The following is a 21,367-nucleotide window of genomic DNA, read 5'->3' as shown; positions in this document are numbered from 1 at the left end:
TACTTATTAGCTGTCTGGTGGTTTAATAAACACAGACAATTACTAACAGACAAGACAAACAATCATAACAGTCACGAATATTCTCTATTATTTCTCTGGCAGTCACTACTGCAGCTCTCTCGGTTCTTCCAGTTTCATAACGCAAAACCCCAAGCGAAGGAAAAGATTAACGTTTCTCTGGCCCCTTTTATGCTACCCCACATGATCCTTTGGTAAACAATTTCAGCTGCCTCTATAGCTTGCAGTTGCTACCTCGCTTACCTTCTGGGTCAATATGTTCCTGCAACAGAGTCTTGCTTATATCCAGGCTGACCGACTTCCCGACCTTGGAAACGAACTGTCAGGCCAGCCAGTCAAGATACTTTTCCTTTCACTATTTAGCACCCTCATAGGTTGAGAGGGAGATTTATACCACAAATCATTGTATTTCTGTCACTGGGCATCAAAATGGGTAGTGGGAGGAGAGCCCTTCGCTTCTGGAATGTGACTACCACCAATTCGAGCATACATGAATGACATAACAACAATGACTACAACAGTAGCCTGCACTAATTGGTTATTGGGCAAATTAACCAATAACATTGAATGGGCACAAATGCAATTCAAGCCCACTCAATCAAGGAGCATCTCTATAATTAAAGGTAAAGTAGTAGATAAAAGGTTCTACATTAATGGTGAGGCAATACTAACTGTGTCCGAGAAGCCAGTGAAAAGTCTAGGGAGATGGTACGACAGGGATCTAAAGGACACAGTTTGTGTGGGAGAAGTTAGATAATAAGCAGTTAAAGGGTTGAAGAGCATAGACAGCAGCGCTCTACCAGGCAAACTGAAACTCTGGTGCTTTCAATTTAGTTTACTGCCAAGACTGCTGTGGCCGCTGACTGTGTACGAGGTTTCCTTGACAACAGTTGAAAAGCTGGAAGCTTTAATCAGTTCATACGTCAGGAAATGGTTGGGAGTTCCACGCTGCCTCAGCAGGGTGGTACTTTATGGTAAAGGAATATTGCAGCTACCAATCTCTGCTCTAACCGAGGAGTTTAAGTGTGCCAAAGTCTGACTGGAAATGACATTAGTAGATTCACGTGACAAATGCGTAAGGGAGGCAGCACCTGTGTTGAAAAAGGGAAGAAAATGGATGGCAAAGAAAGCTGTGGAATATGCAAAGGCTATCCTTCAAATCAAAGATATTATGGGGCAAGTTCAGCATTGAAAAGGAGGTTTTGGTCTCAGTTCAGCTCCTCCTACATGGCACAAGGCAACCCCGGCTCAATGGAGGAAGCTGGTAGTCAATGAGGTGCAAAAGCAGGAGAAGAGGATCAGGTGTGTAAAGGCCGTTTCCCAGGCCAAGCAGGGAAAATGGATGAGATGGCAGTGTGTGGAACAACGCAAGATCAGCTGGCAAGACCTATGGACAATAGAACAGAGCAGGATCGGTTTCATCATCAGATCAGCATATGATGTTCTCCCATCACCACAGAACCTAAACCTCTGTGTGGTTGAGGATCCCTCATGTCCTTTGTGTTCATTACCTGCAACATTAAGGCACATTTTGACAGGATGTAAGGTGGGTCTTAGCCAAGGATGGTTTACTTGGCGCCATGACCAGGTGCTGCGATGTTTGGCCTTAGCATTGGAAGACAAGCGTAACCTGACCAATAAGTTGCCACCAGTTCCATCAAAGCATTACACACAACCACCAAGAAAAGGTGTTAAAATTAAGCCTCGCTCAGGACAACTGGAAGCTGCTAGAGACTGGAAGATGCTGGCAGATGTTGGTCAATGGCTTATTTTTCCACCTGAGATTGCCACCACTAACCTTCAACCAGACATTGTCTTGTGGTCTGGATCAGCACGCCTTGTTCATCTGGTAGAGTTAACAGTGCCATGGGAAGATGCTCTGGATGAGGTGTATGAGAGGAAGAAACTTCGGTACGCTCAATTAGCTAGCGAGGATGGAGAGTCTGAGTTTACCCAGTAGAGGTGGGTTGTCGAGGATTTGTGGCACACTCTACAACCCTCGAGACGTCGGGTTCAGTGGCCAAGGGTTGCGTCGCACAGTGAAGAACTTATCTGAAGCAGCAGAAAGGAGCCAGGGACGCCAGAATCACTGTTGAGCCCTCTTGAGGTGTCATGGGCTAGTCAACGAAACACAGAGGATGGAAGGTGCCCACTTGAAGACCCCAGCGATGTATCATACTTATTTCAATCCAGACGGCTGTCATGCTGATGCGCTGGGGAGACCGCACTGGGTTGATCCTCAGAGCCAGCATCACAGCCATTTTGGGTGCTGATGCGCTGGGGAGGCAAAATGAGCTGATCCCTGGAGCCAGCATTACACTTCAGCAATCAACACCAGACAGAAGGATATTTACATCATCAGATGGAAAACAACGCAAATGGATGGAGATGCAGATGGATCACGTTAGTTTACTGCAAAGCTACGTCTTAGTTGGTACTTACTTTGACGAGAGCAGAGTTCATATCAGCATGAAGTTCAACATCTACTCTCATGTAATGGAAATCAACATTTTGGGTTTATTAATTTGTGCTACTGCTGTGTGCATCCCTGTGACTGGAGAAGATTAAAAGTGGAGTCCTGCTGTCCCTGCATACCCCACAGATACATAATCAATGATTTCTTCTCATTGCGCAAGTATTCAGCATTTTGTTTCTAAGAATGCAGAGATTGTCTCTGAAGTGAAGTCAGAATACCAAGTTTAAAAATACAGCTTCTAGTCTGGTGAATATAATAATACAGTCCGTTTCGTCAAACAGATTAAATAAACTGAGAACTAAAATTAATTTATAACAGCAACTTAGACCAGGGGAAATGAAGACTTTTGAGACTGACCGTAATTAACTCATTAAAACATGCACCATGTATATAATGGTATAATGAGCATTACCAAGTGGCGCTGTATTGTGCATATTATATAGCTCACACCTCATCAACTACACTATCAAAATCACCACAGTATACTTAAGCAATCACTTTAGGGCTGGATAAGTGTCAAGGAAGGGTTGAATGTATCAGTGAGGGACATTTTTTCTAATGTTATAGCAGCAAATGTTTTAAGCATACCTTTAAAATGTCACTATTGTAGACCCAGAATGTGATTCATGTTGTCATGCCTCAATAGAAGAATCTGTGACTGAGCTGGAAATAAAATCCTGTGGAACCCGAGTGTATTTCAACACAACATGACATTTTGACGGTTTGACGGTCTTTTTTATTATTATTATTCTTATTTTGAGACTATATCGACAGCCATTTCTTCAAAATGATAGCCACGGCCTTTGAAAGTACAGGTTGTTGTTTGTTTAGTGGTTTTAGGCTACGTTTGAAAAAGTAAAGTCTTTATGGTGTTGGGTTTATCACAGGATATACCGATCCTGTACTGAGGCAATGAATTCTACCTCTAGTTATCTGTATGATGCCTCTGAGTAGAAGCTCAGAGGCTAGAGCAGAAGATAATGGATGCAAACACCAGCTCAGACACACACTAACAATCAGACAAATACTTTCATATCATGACACAATGAACAGTCATTAATTTGATCGTGACCAAGGATTTAAAATTATTTTTTCATATCAGATTTATTTTTATTTTAGAAATGTAATCATCAAACAGTTGCCTAAGGCAATGAAGGTGAGCTCCCAGGTATACAAGTTTCAGTCCTACATAAGGACAGTAGACAAAGTTTCAGTCCTATATAAGGACTGCAACTTTGCATATCTGGAATTTCACCGCTGTAGCCTAGTGGTTAGAGCACTCGTACAGAGTCCCGAAGGCTGTGTTCGCATTCTGTGATGTAGCCAAGTCTTTTTAATAATTTGCTTGAAACATGTTATACCAACAGTGGAATGGTAAAATGTGAAAAGCAAAATATTTTGATAAACGTTTCATCTTCCCCAGTGCCTTCATTTAAAGAGTCTTCACACTCAAAGTTATTTGTTCTAAGTTGTCATCACATAGGTATAGTTATACATTATTTTCACAAAGATATAACCCATTTAATCATTATCTTTAGAGACTTACTATTTTAAATTGGCTTTTAACTGTACTTAACTGTACTTTTAACAGTGTTTTTAACTGTACCTTTTATTTTTGTTTGTTTAAATCTTGTAAAATGCCTTGGGATAATTGTAATGAACGGCACTATATAAATACAATTGCTGTTGTTTTGTTGTTGACTATTTGGGGATACCAAAATATTTAGTTAGTAAAGGGTTCGAGTGAGGAAAAATGGACAATACAATCCCCACCCTTAGTCTTGCTGTAAATCATGTGTTGTTTCCAAACTTTGTATCAATACTGTATATTCCAGTGAGTCTAATAATTATCTATGTTAAAACAATGTGTTTATTCATTGTTTTTACTTTTGCATTAATACAATAGATGGGGTTGGAAGAATTCACCATGAAACATGTTTTTTATGTAATGTCACAGGAAATGTGCACAATAATTACAAGATTAAAATGTGTATCTACTGTGCCATCAAAAAGTATTTGGACACCCCTGCTAATTTGCTTTTGGATATATCTAGAGAACTGCTTGTTGTGATGAAAGTTGCTAGAACCGCTCTTTAATCACAAGTTATTGATTATATCTCAATCTGGGAGATGTCAGCTTCTTGTTCAGTTTGTTTATCCAAGATCAAGGATCTCATTTACAATAGACATTTGTATTATGACACTATACAGTGCATAGAGAACTGCTTATCCAGTTGTGATACATCTTAAAAGGACATTCTTTAACACATGTTACTGTATTAATAGCTGAATATGGTTGTAAATAGAGGTTGCCTATCTGCTTGTTCAGTATATTAAGAATGGTGGGGACATCTAGTGGTCAAAGCTGGGAAAAAAAGCAACTACAGTAGAGAGCTCAAAATGTTCATGATTTTTGTTCTACAAACAATGAACTCGGATATAACAAATTACATTTAAGAAGTGTGTTGAACTTGTAATTTAGAAATATAAATCTAGATGTGTTTCCTGTAAAATGTTATCATTAACAAAAAAAACATACTTGGTGAAAAAAATGACAACTTCCTTTATTAAAAAAAAAACTTTCTTTTTAACAGAGATTGTTGATTTTATCATAACCTTCTAATGCTGCAAGCGTGACGTCTCACTGAGTACAGTAACCAAGCGTCTAACAAAATAAGTGTTTTGTGTATGTCTGAGAACTGATATCATCTAGTTCCCTTTCAATTCGAAAATAACCATCAAGGATAGGATGGGATATCGCCCCCAAGAGGTAGGATTTAGCTGCGCTTATGTCAAAGCTACCGATAGGCTGGTGCATGCACTGACACCTAAGCCCGCCTCCCTGTCGGCTTAGAATACCCAGTGCACGCAGCATCACGTTCTCCTTTGCTTTCAGCCAGGTAGGTATAAGCACGTAAGTATTTTTCTCTCTGAGAATCAATTACACCCTTGTATTACACTGTTGTACTCGTTTTAGCTTTAAGCTTGGGAAGCTGGCTACTGCCCCTTCCCTGAGTTGATTCAGTGTTAGCTTGCTGAGCGATTAAAACTATATTATTTTTCACTTTTCAACTCTTGCTCTTCTAGCGTTTCTATCCAAAGTGTTGGCCTTCGGCCGCCCGTCTTTTTTACATATTAATATTTTATTAATATTGTATATATTTTGGTTGTTGGCGTGTTTTTTGATCTGTTAGAAAAAAAAAAGAATAGATCTTAGCAGGGGTACGCTACACATCCTGCCAACTAGGCCACACATTGCAGCCTCAGTCTTGAGTTTCAAGCAGCTCAAGGTTGGAGCTCGCTTGTCAGCCAGCACAGTAATATCACCCGCAGCTTATTCTAACTCACCGCGTAGTCGCTATTAGCTACCTATGCGTTGTGCATTGGCTATAGTACCCCTGCATTAAAAAAAAAAAAAAAAAAAAAAAAGAAGGCAACCACCACAACCATATTTGTTTTCAGAGCACTGTAGGTAAGTATAGTATCAGCACCCTTCAGACCTGCCTTGTACTTCAGGACCTGCATCCGGTGCATGTGCATTGGCGCGCACCACTTGGTGCACTCGCTTGGCGCTTCAGTGCTCGGTGCACACACTTCACGCTCAACGTGCCGCGTTGACGCTCATTGCACACACTCAGCGCTTCAGTGCTCTACGCTCAGGACATGCGCCTCGGTGCTTGGTGCACACGCTTGGCGCTTGGTGCACGCACCTCAAGTTCGGCGAGGTGCTTTACGTTCAGTGCACGTACTCGGCCCTTTGATGCTAAGTGCCGGTCCACGCGTTTCACTGCTCGGTACAGGTAAATTGGTGCTGCAACGTACCCTGTGCTCGCACTTACCACAAAATGTCTGGCTTCCATAGATGCCTGACTTGCAACTCTAAGTTGCCAGCGTCGGACCCACATGAGGACTGTGTGGCTTACCTGGGGCCATAGCATGCTGCGACTGCCTTGACAGACTAAACATACTGCAAGCTGTGCGATAACCACGTACACTCTGTCACAGGGTGAAGGCTGCAGTCCATCTTCCCAGCTAAATGCTAGCCGGAGATCTCTAGACACCAGGCGTGCTCGGAAATGTTTCCCCAGCCCATCTTCGTAGCCTCGGGGCTACTCTCCCTCTAGCAGGGAACGCTCATGCTATCATTCACCCCGTAGGGAAGCGGATCGCCCTAGATCTCGCTTCGAGTCACCTCATCAAAGGGATCGATCTCGATCTCCTCGTAGGGACAGGCGCCATAGGCACAGGTCGGGCGTGTTGGAGCTCCCGTCCAAGATCTCTAAATTCATGGATATCATGATGGGTCAGCAGTCTCTGCTCATGTCCTCGGTGCCAAATATCGCACCTTGAACGAGGGATGAACCAGTTGCGTCACTTGTCGCCCAACCGGCGGTTCCTCCACAGACTCTGTCGGCTCCACCTGTACAACAGCAGGACCCAACCTTAGCGTCTTGGGATCTGGATGCGATCGCTAGGGATGCATCAGACGTGGAACCCCTCCTCTATGAAGAGGCGTTGGATACAGAGTCGGCCTCGCAGCACTCTGAGTAGGAGCCTGTATTGGAGGTGTTTGAGACATGATCCTTTGTGGTCGGTATACGAGCAAGCAGCTCGTTACCTGGGAGGTCAGTGGCCAACCGTGCAAGAACCTAGACGGTTGCTTTTTGAATCGCAGTCTGCACAGGTACATCATACCAAGATGCTTCCAGCATTCCCGGATTTTATCAAGGAGGTGCAGTCCACTTGGGGGACTCCCGCCTCTTCTCCTGCCACATTGCAAAAAGCTTCTGCTTTTTCGGCAATGCAAGGGGTGGACGCAGTTGGGTTGGAGTCTTTTCAACTAGTAGCTGTTGCTTTTGCTGCTCTGATGAAGGCCCCGATACTATCAGGGTTGACAAAGGATCCTACATGCCCTAACAGGAAATGCAGGACTACAGAGGTGCCCCTCAAGAAGGGCTATTTGGTGGCAAAAGAGGCAGTCAGGCTATCTAATGTGGCCAGCCTGACAAGGTTCCCCTGCTAGATGCCCCTATTACATCGGGGCACACATTTGGCCCAGTGGTGGATCCAATGATCTGCTAAGGCCCGGAAGGCTTCTAAGCAAATGTGGCCGCATCAGGGTTTTCAGCCAAAATGCCCACAACAGCAGCAGCAGTGGCGTAGGACACCACCACACCAGCCGGTTCGCCCAAAAGGTAGAAAGCCCTCACCTGATAATACTGCAATGCACAGTCAGCCTGTTTTCACCAAACTGCAGCGGGGAGATTGGCGTTCTAGAGGAGGCGGTAGACCACGTCTTCGTGGCCCCGTGCAGACCTCTCAGAACTGGCCACAGGTCAAAAAGCCCTGAGACAGCTAGACAGCCTCCAACCCACCCCTACACACCTCCAATTCTGGCAACTATGTACAGACGATCTGGGTACACAAAAACGTAGCTATCGGTTACAGCCTTCAGTTCAAGGTTAAACATCCCCCATTCCCCCCCTTTCGGGGAGTGGTGGTGACCGCAGTTAAGGACTTCAACCAGTTTTCAGCCCTGGGCATGGAAATTCAAGCCTTGCTGAGCAAGCATGCTATCCAGCCAGTAAATCCTGCTTCGATCGAGCAAGGGCTTTACTCAAAGTACCTCCTGGTGCCCAACGGACGACAGGTTCTGGCCTATCTTGCATCTGAGGCTACTGAACAAGTACCTTCGGGTGTTACCATTCAGGATGCTCACGCACCGACACATCAACCAGCCTGACCGGTATGGCGACTGGTTTGCCACTGTGGACTTGAAGGATGCATAATTTCATGTCCTCACCTGATCCCGTCACAGGAAGTACCTGCGTTTCGCCTTTCATGCGTTTCGTGTCCTTCCATTCGGCCTGTCACTCGCTCCTCGGACCTTTTCGAAGTGTATGGATGCCATTCTGACCCCCTTGTGGGTGCAGGGTGTCCAACTGCTGAACTATCTGGACGACTGGCTCGTCTGTGCGCAGTCAAGGGAGCAGTTGGTGGAGCACACAGTGGCGTCACAGACCATATCCAGTGACTGGGTCTGAAGGTGAACTCAGACAAGAGTCGTCTTGTGCCAAGCCAACAGGCCGAGTTTCTTGGTCTGCATCTGGACTCTGTCCATGGAAGCGAACTTATTGTCGCAAAGAGTTGCCTCAATAGAGCAGTGTCTCTCCCTTTTCAGGTTGAGAAGAACAGTGAGCATGACTTTATGTCAGCGCATGCTAGGGTTGGTGGCTGCCGCCTCTCAAGCCCTCCCATTGGGCTTAGTACACCAGAGACCTCTTCAGGCCTGGTTCAATGCCTTCCAGCTGCATCCGCAGCAAGACAAACACTGTCAGTTAGAGGTTTCCCAAACGTGCTGGAGAGCCCTGATTTGGTGGAAGGTTCCATCCAATATTCGCCAGGGCATGCGCTTGGGTCCCATCTTCTGCAGGGAATTGATCACCACAGACGTCTCCAACGAAGGTTGAGGAGCGGTCTGGAATGGAAGAGGGACCCGTGGAGTGTAGGCAGGCCCTTGGAGGACAGCTCACATCAATGCTCTGGAGCTTAGAGCTGTGGACCTCGCCTCGGCATTTCTTGCCGGTGCTTCAAGGGAAGCATGTGTTAGTGCGGTCGGACAATACCACGGTTGTGGCGTATATCAACCACCAGGGCGGGTTGCGGTCTCAAGGGCTTCACCAGATGGTAGCACGATTATTGCTGTGGGCACAACCTTGTCTAACCTCCCTCTGGGAAGTCTATTTGCTAGGCCAAGCCAATCATCAGCGGATCTCCTCTCCAGAGGAGGTCCACTTGCGGGCGAATGGCAGTTTCACCCTCAAGTGGTAGCGCGCATTTGGGAATGGTTCGGCAGAGCGCAGGTGGATCTCTTTGCGTTGCGAACATCCATGCACTGCCCACTGTGGTTCTTGGTGAAGGACCTCGACAGCCCCCTAGGAGTCGATACACTGGTGCATGAGTGCCTGCCAGGGCTCCTGTATGCCTTTCCCCCGATACCGATGCACCCCACCTTCTTGAAGGAGGTCAGGGTAGAGAAGAACGACAGTGATTCTGGTCGCCCCTCAGAGAATATGGTTTTCGAACCTGGTGCACCTCTTGCATGGTTGCCCCAGTGAAGTCCCTCTGCAAGCTGACCTCTTGGGGGGGGGGGGGGGGGGGGGGGGGTGGCATCCGAGACCCGAGCTGAGAAAGCTATGGGTTTGGCCTCTGAACGGGAATGCCTGTCCACCTTAGGACTTAGGTTATTTCGACCATTCAGTGTGAGATCGTCCTCTACTAGGTCCCAGTATACGCACAAGTGGCAATTGTTTCAAGATTGGTGTCTGGCGGGTGGCTATGACCCAATATCGTGCCTGGTGGCAGTAATACTACAGCTACTTCATAAGCTTTTAGATGAAGGGAAATCTCCCTCTACATTGAAGGTGTATTTAGCCTCCATATCGGCTTGCCACGTACGTATTGATGGGTTGTCACCAGGATCCCATTTTTTGGCATCTCAGTTCCTGAGGGGTGCAAGGCGTTTGTGACCTCCGAAACGGACCAGTTTACCATCATGGAGCCTTAATGTGATGCTGGAAGCCCTTATCAAGACCCCATTTGAGCCTCTCCACAATGTGGAGTTGAAGCTGCAGTCTGTAAAAAACATGTTTTTACTAGCTGTGGTTTCAGCTTGTACTCACTTCACAGGAGATGGGTTTAGGGTCTCTATGCTTCTATTACATTTAACTGAATTAATTTGGTAGCTTCAAATGTCATTTTAGTCAATTATTTACATTTCTTTTTTACTTATATTGAATGCAACCACTGTAAGAGTTCTGAGTTCTGTTGCTCCAGTATTCTCAGTTCTCATCGTTTTTTCCTATGTGTCTTTAACTGGCTCTGCATTTGCTCTGAGCTTACCGGTAAACTAGTTTAGTTGGTGCGTCCAGCAGAGTTGAAAGGTCCCATTGTCACATGACTTGTATGGAATGAGGAATGTCCAGAGCTGGCAATTAGGATACACAAGCTCAGAACCAGTTCAAGATATAGTAAGATATAAAAAATATCGGAGAACCCGGAATTTCTTTGGATTGCATTCCTCATTAAAAAAAAATGTTAATAAGGGGGCTCCCGAGTGGCGCATCCAGCAAAAGCGCACCACATGGACGTGCCCCATAGCCTGGGGATCACAGGCTCGAGTCCAGGCTATGTTAGAGCCGACCGTGACCGGGAGTTCCTAGGGGGCGGCTCACAATTGGCCGAGCGCTGCCCGGGTAGGGAGGGCCCAGTTCGGCAGGGGAATCCACGACTCGCCGCACATCAAACAACCCCTGCGGCTGATAGGGTGCCCGTTGTGGAGCCTCCAGATTTGTGTTGTCCTCCAGCACCATAGGTCTGGTGGCCTCCCTGTGGATCCGTAGAGCGAGTCGGCAGGGGGGCTACGAGCGGCGATAATTATTGAGACGACTAAAAAAAAAAAAAAAAAAAAAAAAAAAAAATAGGTAATGGAGATAGTCAATTAAAATTACATTTGAAGTGGTAACTGCTTCACATTTAATCATTAAAAAATGTTTCCCCTCTATGTGCAGACATATGTAATATGTCATCCTTCAAAAGCCTAATGGGAGACACTCAAGATCTTCATCCCTGATTTCTGTAGTACAGGGTAAGTGACAAATAATGTTTCTTGGTTTCTATGTTTCTTTGATTGTTGCTGCAGTGTATTTATTTATTGTCATTTGACACAGTATTTTGTGTTCTGTATCTGTGTAAGTCTTGACCCAGAGGCAGCAGCATCTTTTATAAAATGCTACCATGTTAAAAGGAGTGGTAGCCAAGATTTTCTAGCCTTACTAGGCTAAGCCACATTATCACTGCCTTTAACTCACTGGGCTTTTTTTTTTTTTTGCTTGATTTTTAATTTTGGGATTGACGATAAACAGATTTTTACAGTACAACAAAACCAAACATCCCGGGGCATGATGTAAAGGGGACTTGCTGGGACATTGCTGACAGCATAGTAAACATGAAGTAAAATGGATACCTGTGGCTGGAGTGTACTGTACTGCCATGGTGTGAAGGGCGCTTTATAAAAGTATAATTGTATTTTATAAGCAAAGACACAATTGGTCCAAATTAATTTTATTCTCATCCAAAACTAGCCAATCAGTACAGTAAAACTTTGCTCTACGGCCACTTCTCATTATTTTACAGTCCTAATCTTTTCATATTGAAGCAATATAAAAAGTTCAATGCAGTACTAACCAGTTAAATAAATTGATTAAAATAATAACTTCTATAATAATCAAAATTTTACAGTATTATTTTATTACAAGAAATTCTATTTTCCTTCATTAGTAAGGCCACGTGTATATATGCTTGTGAATGTGTTTAATACAGAGGTTCCATTATGTGTGCATTTAGCCTAATCCATATGTGATGAGTCAAAGGGATTTCGGTCTGTGATTCAGCCTCCCGACAGTAGATGGCATCAAACCAACTCGGGACTTCCCTTACCAAGATCTTTGACCATGGCAAAAGTCATCTTTTGAGGGGCAGCACCTTGGTGAGGGGTGGAAGTACGAGTATGTAAATTCCAGCCACTGGAGTCAAGTGAAGGATGAGGACACTTGTCAGTTGGGGATTGGTGTTCCATTGACTACAGAGGCGGGACATTACATACTAAAGGGAACGTACTACTGTGTTCGGGGTTGGTCCAAAAGTAAAATAGGAGGAGTAACGGGTGGAGGGAGAGACTAGTTTGGTGCAGCGGGATTTAAAAAAAAAAAACACTAACATTTATTTTGTCTTTTTTTTGTTTATGTATGGTTCTCACGGTCTGTTTTGGATTTCACCCCTGACTCCTTCCCTCACACCATTTTGTTTTCTTTTGTTATTTAATTATTTTGTTGTGTATAGATAATAAAAATAAATTAATTTATTTCTGTACACATAAATTACTGTCTGGACATTCCATTTAATACACTCTCGCTTCACACCATATAACTGTACTGTACAGCTATGGACGAAAGTTTAGCATCACCATATAGAATGAACTGATTTAGCTTCATAAAGTCGAATGAAACCTGCTGAATAATGTTACTTTAACATATTGAATTAGATACCGCTTTGTTGTTATCCATATACTTAGCAAAAAACTGACAAATTGAAAAATGGGACATTTCGAAATTTAACATTAAATACTGTATTGCTATTATGGCTTCCAGTAGACTCTTGCGATATCATTTTGTAGTTTCTTTGATTACATGGTGTTAAATAGAATATCTAAATGATCAAATCTGTAGTTGTTAAACTGAACACTGTTATATGAGGAGGTTAACTCTTTGTGGTTCTATGTCGATGCAGGTCCGACGTAACAATTTTCCCTTTCCAGTCCGATGTCGGATCCAGTCCGACATCATCAAAAATATGTAAAGCACAGGTCTCTAGTCGTTTTTTCTCAGGAAAAAGCAGAGAAAACCTTTCACTAGCCGAGTGAGACCGATAGGAGCCGAATGAAGCCGAAAAAAAAGTATATACTGACAAACCCAGGACTGTAAGACCCAAAAGGCTGTCTAACAAGGATGAGCAATACTTGAAGATAATATCCTTAAGGAATAGAAAGAAGACAAGCATAGTCTTGTCAGTGGTTGCATAGTCCAATGTCTGTGTTCTTGTGCATATTTTAGCCTTTTAGTCTTTTCCCTCTTTCTTAACAGAGGTATTCTTACTGCAAAGCATCCTTGAAATCCTGATTTCTAGAGTGGCCTTCGTACTGTTGATCTGGTGGACAACACCTGTGCCTTCTGCCAGTTCGGTTGTCAATTCAACGCTTGTGTTCTTTTGGCCACCGCTGTAGGTTTTGTAAAATGCTTTACAGGTGAAACGCTGAGGTTTTCAACACAGCAGTCATGCTAAACTCTCAAATAGAGTAAAGAGACACAGTAGATTGCAGATTGCACTTTAAATGTCCGACTGGACCCTTTATTTTCATGCATAGCTTGGACAAGTGTGTAGTGGAACTTCCGTATAGGTACAAATTAAATCCAACATTCATTCTTTCACTTTATTTTACTTGATTATTCACAAAATAATCATTACTTAATTCACCAGTCCTTCAGTTAGGTTTGGACATAGAAAAGTGCTGTGTTAGAACATAAATACACTACAAAAAAGCATCTACGCTACAACATTCAGCAAGCTCGGTACAACACAGTGCAAGAGGTGGAAGGAAAAGCCATTTCTTTTCAATTTAAAACAAATCTGAGCACTGCCTTTTTTCAGGTGTGACGCTCACATGAAATGCTTTCTATATAAAATAAGTGTTACTTATTTTATACAATAACAGTCTAGAATAAATAAAAAAGCACTTTGCAGAACAGGAGACCAAAACAGGCTGCTTTGCAAATAAAAAATAAATAAAAATAATAATAATATATGCAGATTTTATTTATTCCAGTCTTTTGCAGTAGATCAGTAATGAAAACATGTTCATTTTCTTGCCATCTTAATCTGAGATATAAAATGCAAGAGTAGGGGTTTTGCTATACAATGACTAAGAACTTATTTAAATAGTATCATTTTAGTTGTGAACTGTAAATCAGTATCAGAACATTCTTTGTTTCACAAGAATTTAACAGAACCAAAATTAGGCTTTCTATACTATATTAACACTTAAAAATAATCAGTTTTTAACAGCGTGCCAAATTAACAAGTGTACAGAAACAAAACAACAACAATATGCAGTGTTTTTAAAGATACCCCTTACTCTGCGTGTTTCCACAATGGCTCCCCTGTTTTATGGAACAGACATACTGACATTAGTTGCAGCCTTTATAAGGAATTCAAAAATGGAATTAGTCAAGTAGTCAAAACTATTCAATTTTCTGGCCACCAGTTTTCCAAACAAACTGGATTCAGGCAGACGTCAACTAATGTAACCCTGATGCCATGAGATAGCACAAAATTATAGATTTAATATGGCTCCAGCTTTTTTTTTTTTTTTTTAAATCAATGTAAAGTCTTTTTTCTACATATGCCTGTGCCTTAAAAAGATATGATGTAAAATATCATATTGACAAATCTACTAGGTAGTTCATGTTTATAGGAAATTTGTAAGTATTTACCAAAAAAAAAAAAAAAAAAAACACCACCACAACAACAACAACAATCTGTTATATTCATGTTCTATAAATTAAATATTTAGCATTTTCTTTAATTTTGCTGGTAGTTTTCTTTTTCTTCGGGCAGCAAGAACACCTGAATTTAAGACCAGCCCGGAAGTCTATGTATCCACGGACAGTTTTGAATAAAAATGTAAATAAATTGGTTTTATTTTATGTATACACATACAGTATTTTCTAATTTAGCATTAATAAAAACACATCTGCTTAGGAACATTTGTCACTGGCTGGTAAACAGCAACCCAGTGTTGTGAGATAATAGGACTGTTGAGGGAATGCATAGTTTAATTACCAGTGATTGACAGCAATTAGGCCATTGAGATGAATACCAATCTCTCCAAGAGTTTACAGAATTATTTCTCTCCTCAAAAAAGAACAAATAAAATCAATATAACAGAAAATAGCACCTTCCTGGCTACATTAGGTGAGAAAATGCAGGACACAGAATGCTGGCAAACCCTAACTTCAACACTCAATACACTCTCCATGACAGTTTGAAACCATAGAAGGCAGTGCACAAAGCTATACTTGAATGTAGTCTCTTAGTGTAGACTTGTGAAGCCCAAAACTTGCACTCAAATTCTGGAAGGTTACTGTAGTCACAATAAAGTTAACAGGGAAAACAGAGAATGCAGCCCAACCCCAAAACAAGTAACAGTCTAACATATCACCCTTACTGTGGGTCTCCCAGTCATACCAGAGCCCTCCGTGCATGGACTGGGCTTCAAAGTATTTTAAGGAAAGTGTGTGAATTTGGGTAAGGTCTGCGATACAGTTTAATACAAAAGTCCTTTTGTGGATGTAGTAAAGGATTGGGAGCTTATTTCACGTGTTCTGCACTGTGCGAAGAGCAATAGTACTTTTTATGAGCTATAAACGTAGAGAGACTGCTGAATTTGATGTTGCACAAGCGGCAGTATCTATGGTTGCCATTCTGCACCGGGGGGACAATAGCCTTGGGTGAGGAGATGCGCTTGTCTGCATGGAGAGACGGTGTCAATGGTTTGAGTCCTGCCTCTCTGAGGGCTTCAGGCACTGAGGAGATGTTCACACGAGTAGCAGGAGAGACTGGAAAAACAAGCAAGGGTGAAACATTTATCCCTCCTGTGCTTCCATTCAAAAGAGGAGATGCTGTATTGTTTTCTTCTCTGCAATTCAGGGTGCTCTTGGATCTCAGTTTTGGAGGGGATTTGGGGGTTACCCTTGGGCTTAGGGTGGGGCTGGCGCAGGTGCTCGCTTGAGATCTACTTGGCTGTAAAATGTCCTTCATATTGTTGCTCTGTGCTGCATGTCCAAATGCTTGCATAGTCAAAAGGAGGCCATGCACATTTTTGAAATGCTCTAACAAGTCCCCTTTGATGGCCCCATTGAGAGGACAATAGGGGCAAACAACCTGGGAAACATTCAGAGGAACCGGTAAGGCCTTCATGTTTGGAGACTGGTGCAAGTTCACTTCTGAGCTCAATGAACAACCACCAGGTAAACTAGTAGTGTTAGTGCAAGCGGTTGTTGGAACTAGGACTCCTGAAGCGTTATTTTCTGTTTTTATTACCTTAAGGTCCAAATGTTCTTCATGAAGATCTGCATTTTCCAAGACCTTTGATTTCGGTGAACTGGAAACAGCCCTTTTCATTTTCTGAAGCTGATCATGCGCCTTCTGCTGCAGCTGGGTTGCAGGACAGTAGTACTTCTTATGAGCTAGGTAGTTTTCCACGCTGTTGAAGCTTATGCTACAAGCCGTGCATTTGTGGTAGTCAGCCAGGGGTAGCAATGGAGCCACCAGTTGGTCGTCTTGAAGACGGGGTTTCTTGCTGAGATCAATGGGACCTTCTCCATCTGGACTGGAGCTTGGAGACGGGACGGCATTGCTCCCTGTTGTGGAGACAAGGGAGATGGGTACTGAAGGAGGTTCTAATGGTCTCCCTACCATGGCTATGGGCTCTTGCTTGATGCTTACAGGTGCAGTTTGGTTGGTAACTGCTTCATTCTGGGCCATGTGTATTTCGTACAACTTTCTGCGCTTTCTGGTACGCACCGGCTGTGGCAGGAATGTCACTTTGCCAGATCTTGTTCTCTGGTGGGGTGGATCATGCCTTGAAGCACAGTAGTAGCGTTTGTGGACCATGTAGTTATCATGACGGCTAAATCGAATGTTGCAGGCCTCACAGAAGGTCTTGGTAGGGTCATCCTCTGCTTCTTCAACCGAGTTACAAGGGCTCTGGCTGCCCTCACTTACCCTGCTCCCACTCTCCCCCTCAGAAGAGATGTCCTTCAGGCAAACTTCCTCTCTTTTAACCTCAATCATCTTAGCATCATTGCTGCCAGTGGATTGTTCAGGTTCAGTGTCGCTTTGCGGAGCCGAGACAATCTGGCTTCCCGCAGCTGATGGAGAGCTGTGAGTGGTGGTGGCTGTCACGGTTGCAGCTGAGCTGTCCTTCACGTGCAGTACATTAACAGAGTTGTCGCCCTGCTGGTGGCGGCCTGAGCAGTACAGCCTCTTGTGCACATAATAATTGTTAATGTTGTTGAAGTTGATGTCGCACTCAAAGCATGTGGCCCCTTTCTGGATGGGGGAGCCAGCGTAGAACGGTGGGACGCCACCTTGTCCTTGTTTCAATCTGCTGTGCACCATCTCTGACATTTTGGCAAGGATTTCCGAAGCCTGGGGAACAACGGAGGCCTCTGGATTAAACATGTACTGGGGCAGAAAAACTGTTCCTCCAGGCTGCAAGGAGCCTGTTCCAAAATTTACTGGACTAGAGCCTGGGGTTGGGCTGGAGTGTTCTGTTTTCACCTTGACTGAATGCAGGTTCCGAGGAGGGGTGGTCCCGGAAGACCGATCACTTGCAGGGTTTGCTTGGCCCTTCTGCTCCATACTGTCGTCAGTTTCACTTTCGGATTCCGAGTTCTGAGCGGACTTTGGCTCTTCTTTAATTCTCACTGCTGTAATAGCCTCTGGAGAATTGCATTGGCTGGGAGTTGGGCTATTGCCATTAGCTTTTGGGCTGGTAGAGTTGTAGTGCAAAGCCGATGGTGTAGTCCCTTTGTCCTGCTCCTGCTCGAGGTGTTCACTGGGTTTGGGAGATTTCTGCAGCTGGTCACGGCTCGAGTCACCCTGTGCTCTCCTTTCTGCGTGTGCCAGTGCATGCTGCTGGAGGCTAGCAGAAGAGTCTGCAAGGAATCCACAAAGGGAGCACTTCACTGATGATGCAGGGTCCACCAAATTCAAACCTAGAATGGCAAAAGTGCAACAAATGAAATGGATCATGTTACAAAATGTCTCGCTATGCAAATATATATTTTGTGAACAAAACAACAGTATAATATTTCACACTCAGACTATAACTATATTAGAAGTGGCAGACTCTCTTGAGGTGAAGTATGTTTTTACACAACCCATTTTTTTAATTTTTGTAAACCTCAATTGAGAAGAAGTGATTACCTGCAGTTAATGGCAGGACTGGAAGCCCTGGACCTGGAGTATATACTTCACTTTTTGACCCTGGTTGGCACAACATGTGATTGGTTACAAGATGGCTGTACAGAATATCTCTGGTGGTCGAGACAAATCCACAGCCATGGCATATACCTGGAAAACAAACAGGAGGGCATTGGAACATGGAATCCTAGAAGTACATAGAGGTAACCTTGGGGAAAAAGGTTGAGACTAAAAAACTCCATCACTTAGATTTCTTTGGAAATGCCATTCATTTGGAAAAAGGACACTCAAGTATACCTATTCCATTTTGAATATACACAATTGCATTGAATATATTGTATAAAGGGCCACTACATGTGTTAGAATAAATCTGGTGTTGGATAATCATGTGACTATTTATACTGTACATGTAAAATAAAATATCAAAATTGGGCCTTTGAACAATAACTATCCACTTTCACGATCTAGGAAATATAACTCCACTCGGAAAAATGTTACTATAGAAATAAAACTCTCTCTTCAGAGACTAAATTGTGCAAATTCTTACATCAGTACATGCAAGAAATATTTTCCAGTCATACCTCCTACATCATGATGCTACCCTGCCTCATTAGTGCACAGTAGGTAAAATAATTTATGGTTCACATATATTATCTCTGAATAACGTATGCCTCCAAGGGTTATCTTTCTGTAAAGTTACTTTGTGCTAAAAGAGTTATGCCCCAATTTCCAAAAAAAAAAATGAAATCCACATATGTTTAGATCATTAGTTTTTTTTTTTTTAAATACATTTTAAACTGAAATAAACCAGTATTTTTACATATGTAATAAGTAATTTCAGCTATAAATAGAATATTAGTGTGAATCAAATTAAAATTACAAATGCATGCCCTTCAGTACTCAAAATTGGCAATGAAATTGAAATTAAAATGAAGTAATGAAATGCTAATAAAACAAGACACAAAACAGATTTATCTGTGAAATGTGTTATGATTAAGACTGTAAAGAAAAGAGACATTTCACTTTTTATTGTGCCCCTTTTTGGAAGGAGAAAAATGAAAAACAAAATTGCCAGCTAGACAAAACACAGAATTTCATGTTTTTATAGGGATAGATTATGGTTGTCCTTGGCAATGCCGCACTGCTTGAACTGCCAAGAAATGTTTGTCACTTCCACAGTTCTGGTTTAAATGTATATGAAAAATTACATAAAAATCTCTTGTAAATTTTACAATACCAAAAACATAACAACACTGTATTTTACCATTTTTTTTATTTTTGTTTTCCCCATGGTATAGCAACAGAATAGTATTGTAGCTAGAGTAATGTACATTAAACAGCATGTGTTAGCAGTTTTTTTTTTTTCTACAATGGCATGTACAGGGGAAAGGGAAAGATAAATGTGTGCGGACACACACACACTCACACACGCACATTTAAACAGTGTCCTTCGTGCACAAGGATCCTAGGCGCTTCACAAACCAGAAATGCCAATTCAGCAAAAGTAAAAAGTAGAGAAAATGTCTAACTTAACCTTAAATATATCAACTGTTTCTGCACTTCAAATTACATTAGGCAAGGAATAGCAGAGTTCAGGAAGACTTTGTAGCTAGCACACATACACACAGATATGTTTTTGCAATTCCCTACCGTTAAGTGTGTCAGTGTGGACTTTGAGGTGACGCTCGCAATTGGCCTTCGTTGTAAAGGCAGACAAGCAGATCAGACACACAAAGGGCCTCTCTCCTGAACGATACCAAACCAAGGCAGTTATTTTTGGGTTGTGGTCTTTTGTCAAATCTTATTACCTCACACAAGAATGATTATTCACAAAGCAAAGTTGGAAATGTTATTACTTACATACTATGTGCTAAAATGTCTTAATATATTAACAATTCATTAAAGTGTTAATACAGCATTAAACACGTCCATCTACCAGGGAATACACATTTTTGTAATCGGCAGAGGCAATGCAAAGTTGTTTGAAAACTGCCACCTTTACAGCTAATGCACAGGAAAAAAAAGAAAAGTTTAACTAGTTTAAATGTGTTACTACAAATCACATGTAAAAAATATACAGCACTATTACAGTTAACATAAAACTAATCAGGTAGAAATGTAAAAGGATTGTGCATTTATCCCTTGGTGCATCTCAATACAATGCATCCCTTTCCAGGATTATGGACAAGCATATTTCAACACACATTTCAGTTTGGTCTTTTCATTTGAAAAACATGCTCATCACTAGACCATTGTGTGAGTCTGTCCCATTCAGGTGAAGACAATCTCTATTAGAAGCAGCCTCTATTGCTGTGTCTTACCGCTGTGAGTGCGCATGTGGATCTCCAGGGAGCTGGTGCTGGGGCAGCTCTTGCTGCAGTGTGGAAAGGGGCAGATCCGCTCATTGGGGTATGAGTCTTTGGGCTTCTCTGGCGGAGGGGAGGAGTCCTGCTTCTGCCGGCTGGCACAGTAATACATCAGGTGGGCCTGGAGGTTCCTCGTGCTCCTGTACCATATCCCACAGTCCTTACAGGGGAAGATGTCCTCTGGAATACATTTTTATTATTTTATTTAGACAGACCAGTCATAAATATTATAAAACGTCAGTTACCTGCTGTACACATCACCAGAAAATGACTAGATATAAACCCCACGCTACAGGTGTCAATACCATGACCTGCATCCACAGTTAAAATGTCCATGCCTAGTTAACGTAGCTCCCAAGATAGTCTTTGGTAGATTAGACAAAAATGTGTCAGCTAAAATGTGCGACCGTTATACACAATTGTCCAGTATATTGCTATTTTCTTTAAGTCAAACAAAACTAAATATTTTGTATCAGTTTAGAACTGAATTAACAGGTGCACATTAGATGAAATATTTATCTTTTTTATTATTATTTCTAGTCTGAGAAAACACCACAGTATATGAATTCCAGCTTCAGGCATTTTTCAGAAGCTTTTTGAAGGGCAGCCATTTCGAGATGCTGTCTGGCAGATCAGCAGTTAACAGCATGGGTTGAAATAACATGCTCCTGCACCAACACACTGCTTGAGGTCCGTGAATGAATTCAATGCAATATAAATTCTGTCTATTGAGATTAAATGAAAGTGATATCTGATGCCAAATTCCCTTAACACAGTTATTAACACATTCTGATAAGGATGTTGCAGTATATTTATTGAAATTTGAACAGTTTCCAGTCTTAGCAGTTAATATGCATGCAGACAGCTGTCCAAATGAAAATGGAACTCTTCATTACTTGATTAT

The 21,367-nt window shown here is 42.5% G+C and overlaps 1 protein-coding gene across 3 annotated transcripts in view; it reads right to left on the bottom strand.

Annotated features, from left to right (window-relative positions):
* Window positions 1-14,642: 14,642 nt before the first annotated feature.
* Window positions 14,643-21,367, bottom strand: part of LOC121296207 (zinc finger protein ZFPM1-like) — a 100,883-nt gene continuing 94,158 nt past the window's right edge. For 2 of the 3 annotated variants that reach the window (XM_041221501.1, XM_041221502.1), the window contains exons 7-10: window positions 20,419-20,643; window positions 19,748-19,843; window positions 18,101-18,247; window positions 14,643-17,889 (exon numbers count right to left, since the gene is read on the bottom strand). In XM_041221501.1, the coding sequence (XP_041077435.1) occupies window positions 15,479-17,889; window positions 18,101-18,247; window positions 19,748-19,843; window positions 20,419-20,643 (2,879 nt within the window). In that variant the 3' untranslated portion in view covers window positions 14,643-15,478. The remainder of the gene's footprint in view (window positions 17,890-18,100; window positions 18,248-19,747; window positions 19,844-20,418; window positions 20,644-21,367) is intronic. The other variant, XM_041221504.1, reaches the window with a different exon arrangement.

Source organism: Polyodon spathula, chromosome 21 (assembly GCF_017654505.1).
Source record: "Polyodon spathula isolate WHYD16114869_AA chromosome 21, ASM1765450v1, whole genome shotgun sequence".
Classification (NCBI taxonomy): domain Eukaryota; kingdom Metazoa; phylum Chordata; class Actinopteri; order Acipenseriformes; family Polyodontidae; genus Polyodon; species Polyodon spathula.
Note: the sequence above shows the minus strand (reverse complement) of the source record. Positions and strands in the feature narration are given on the sequence as shown.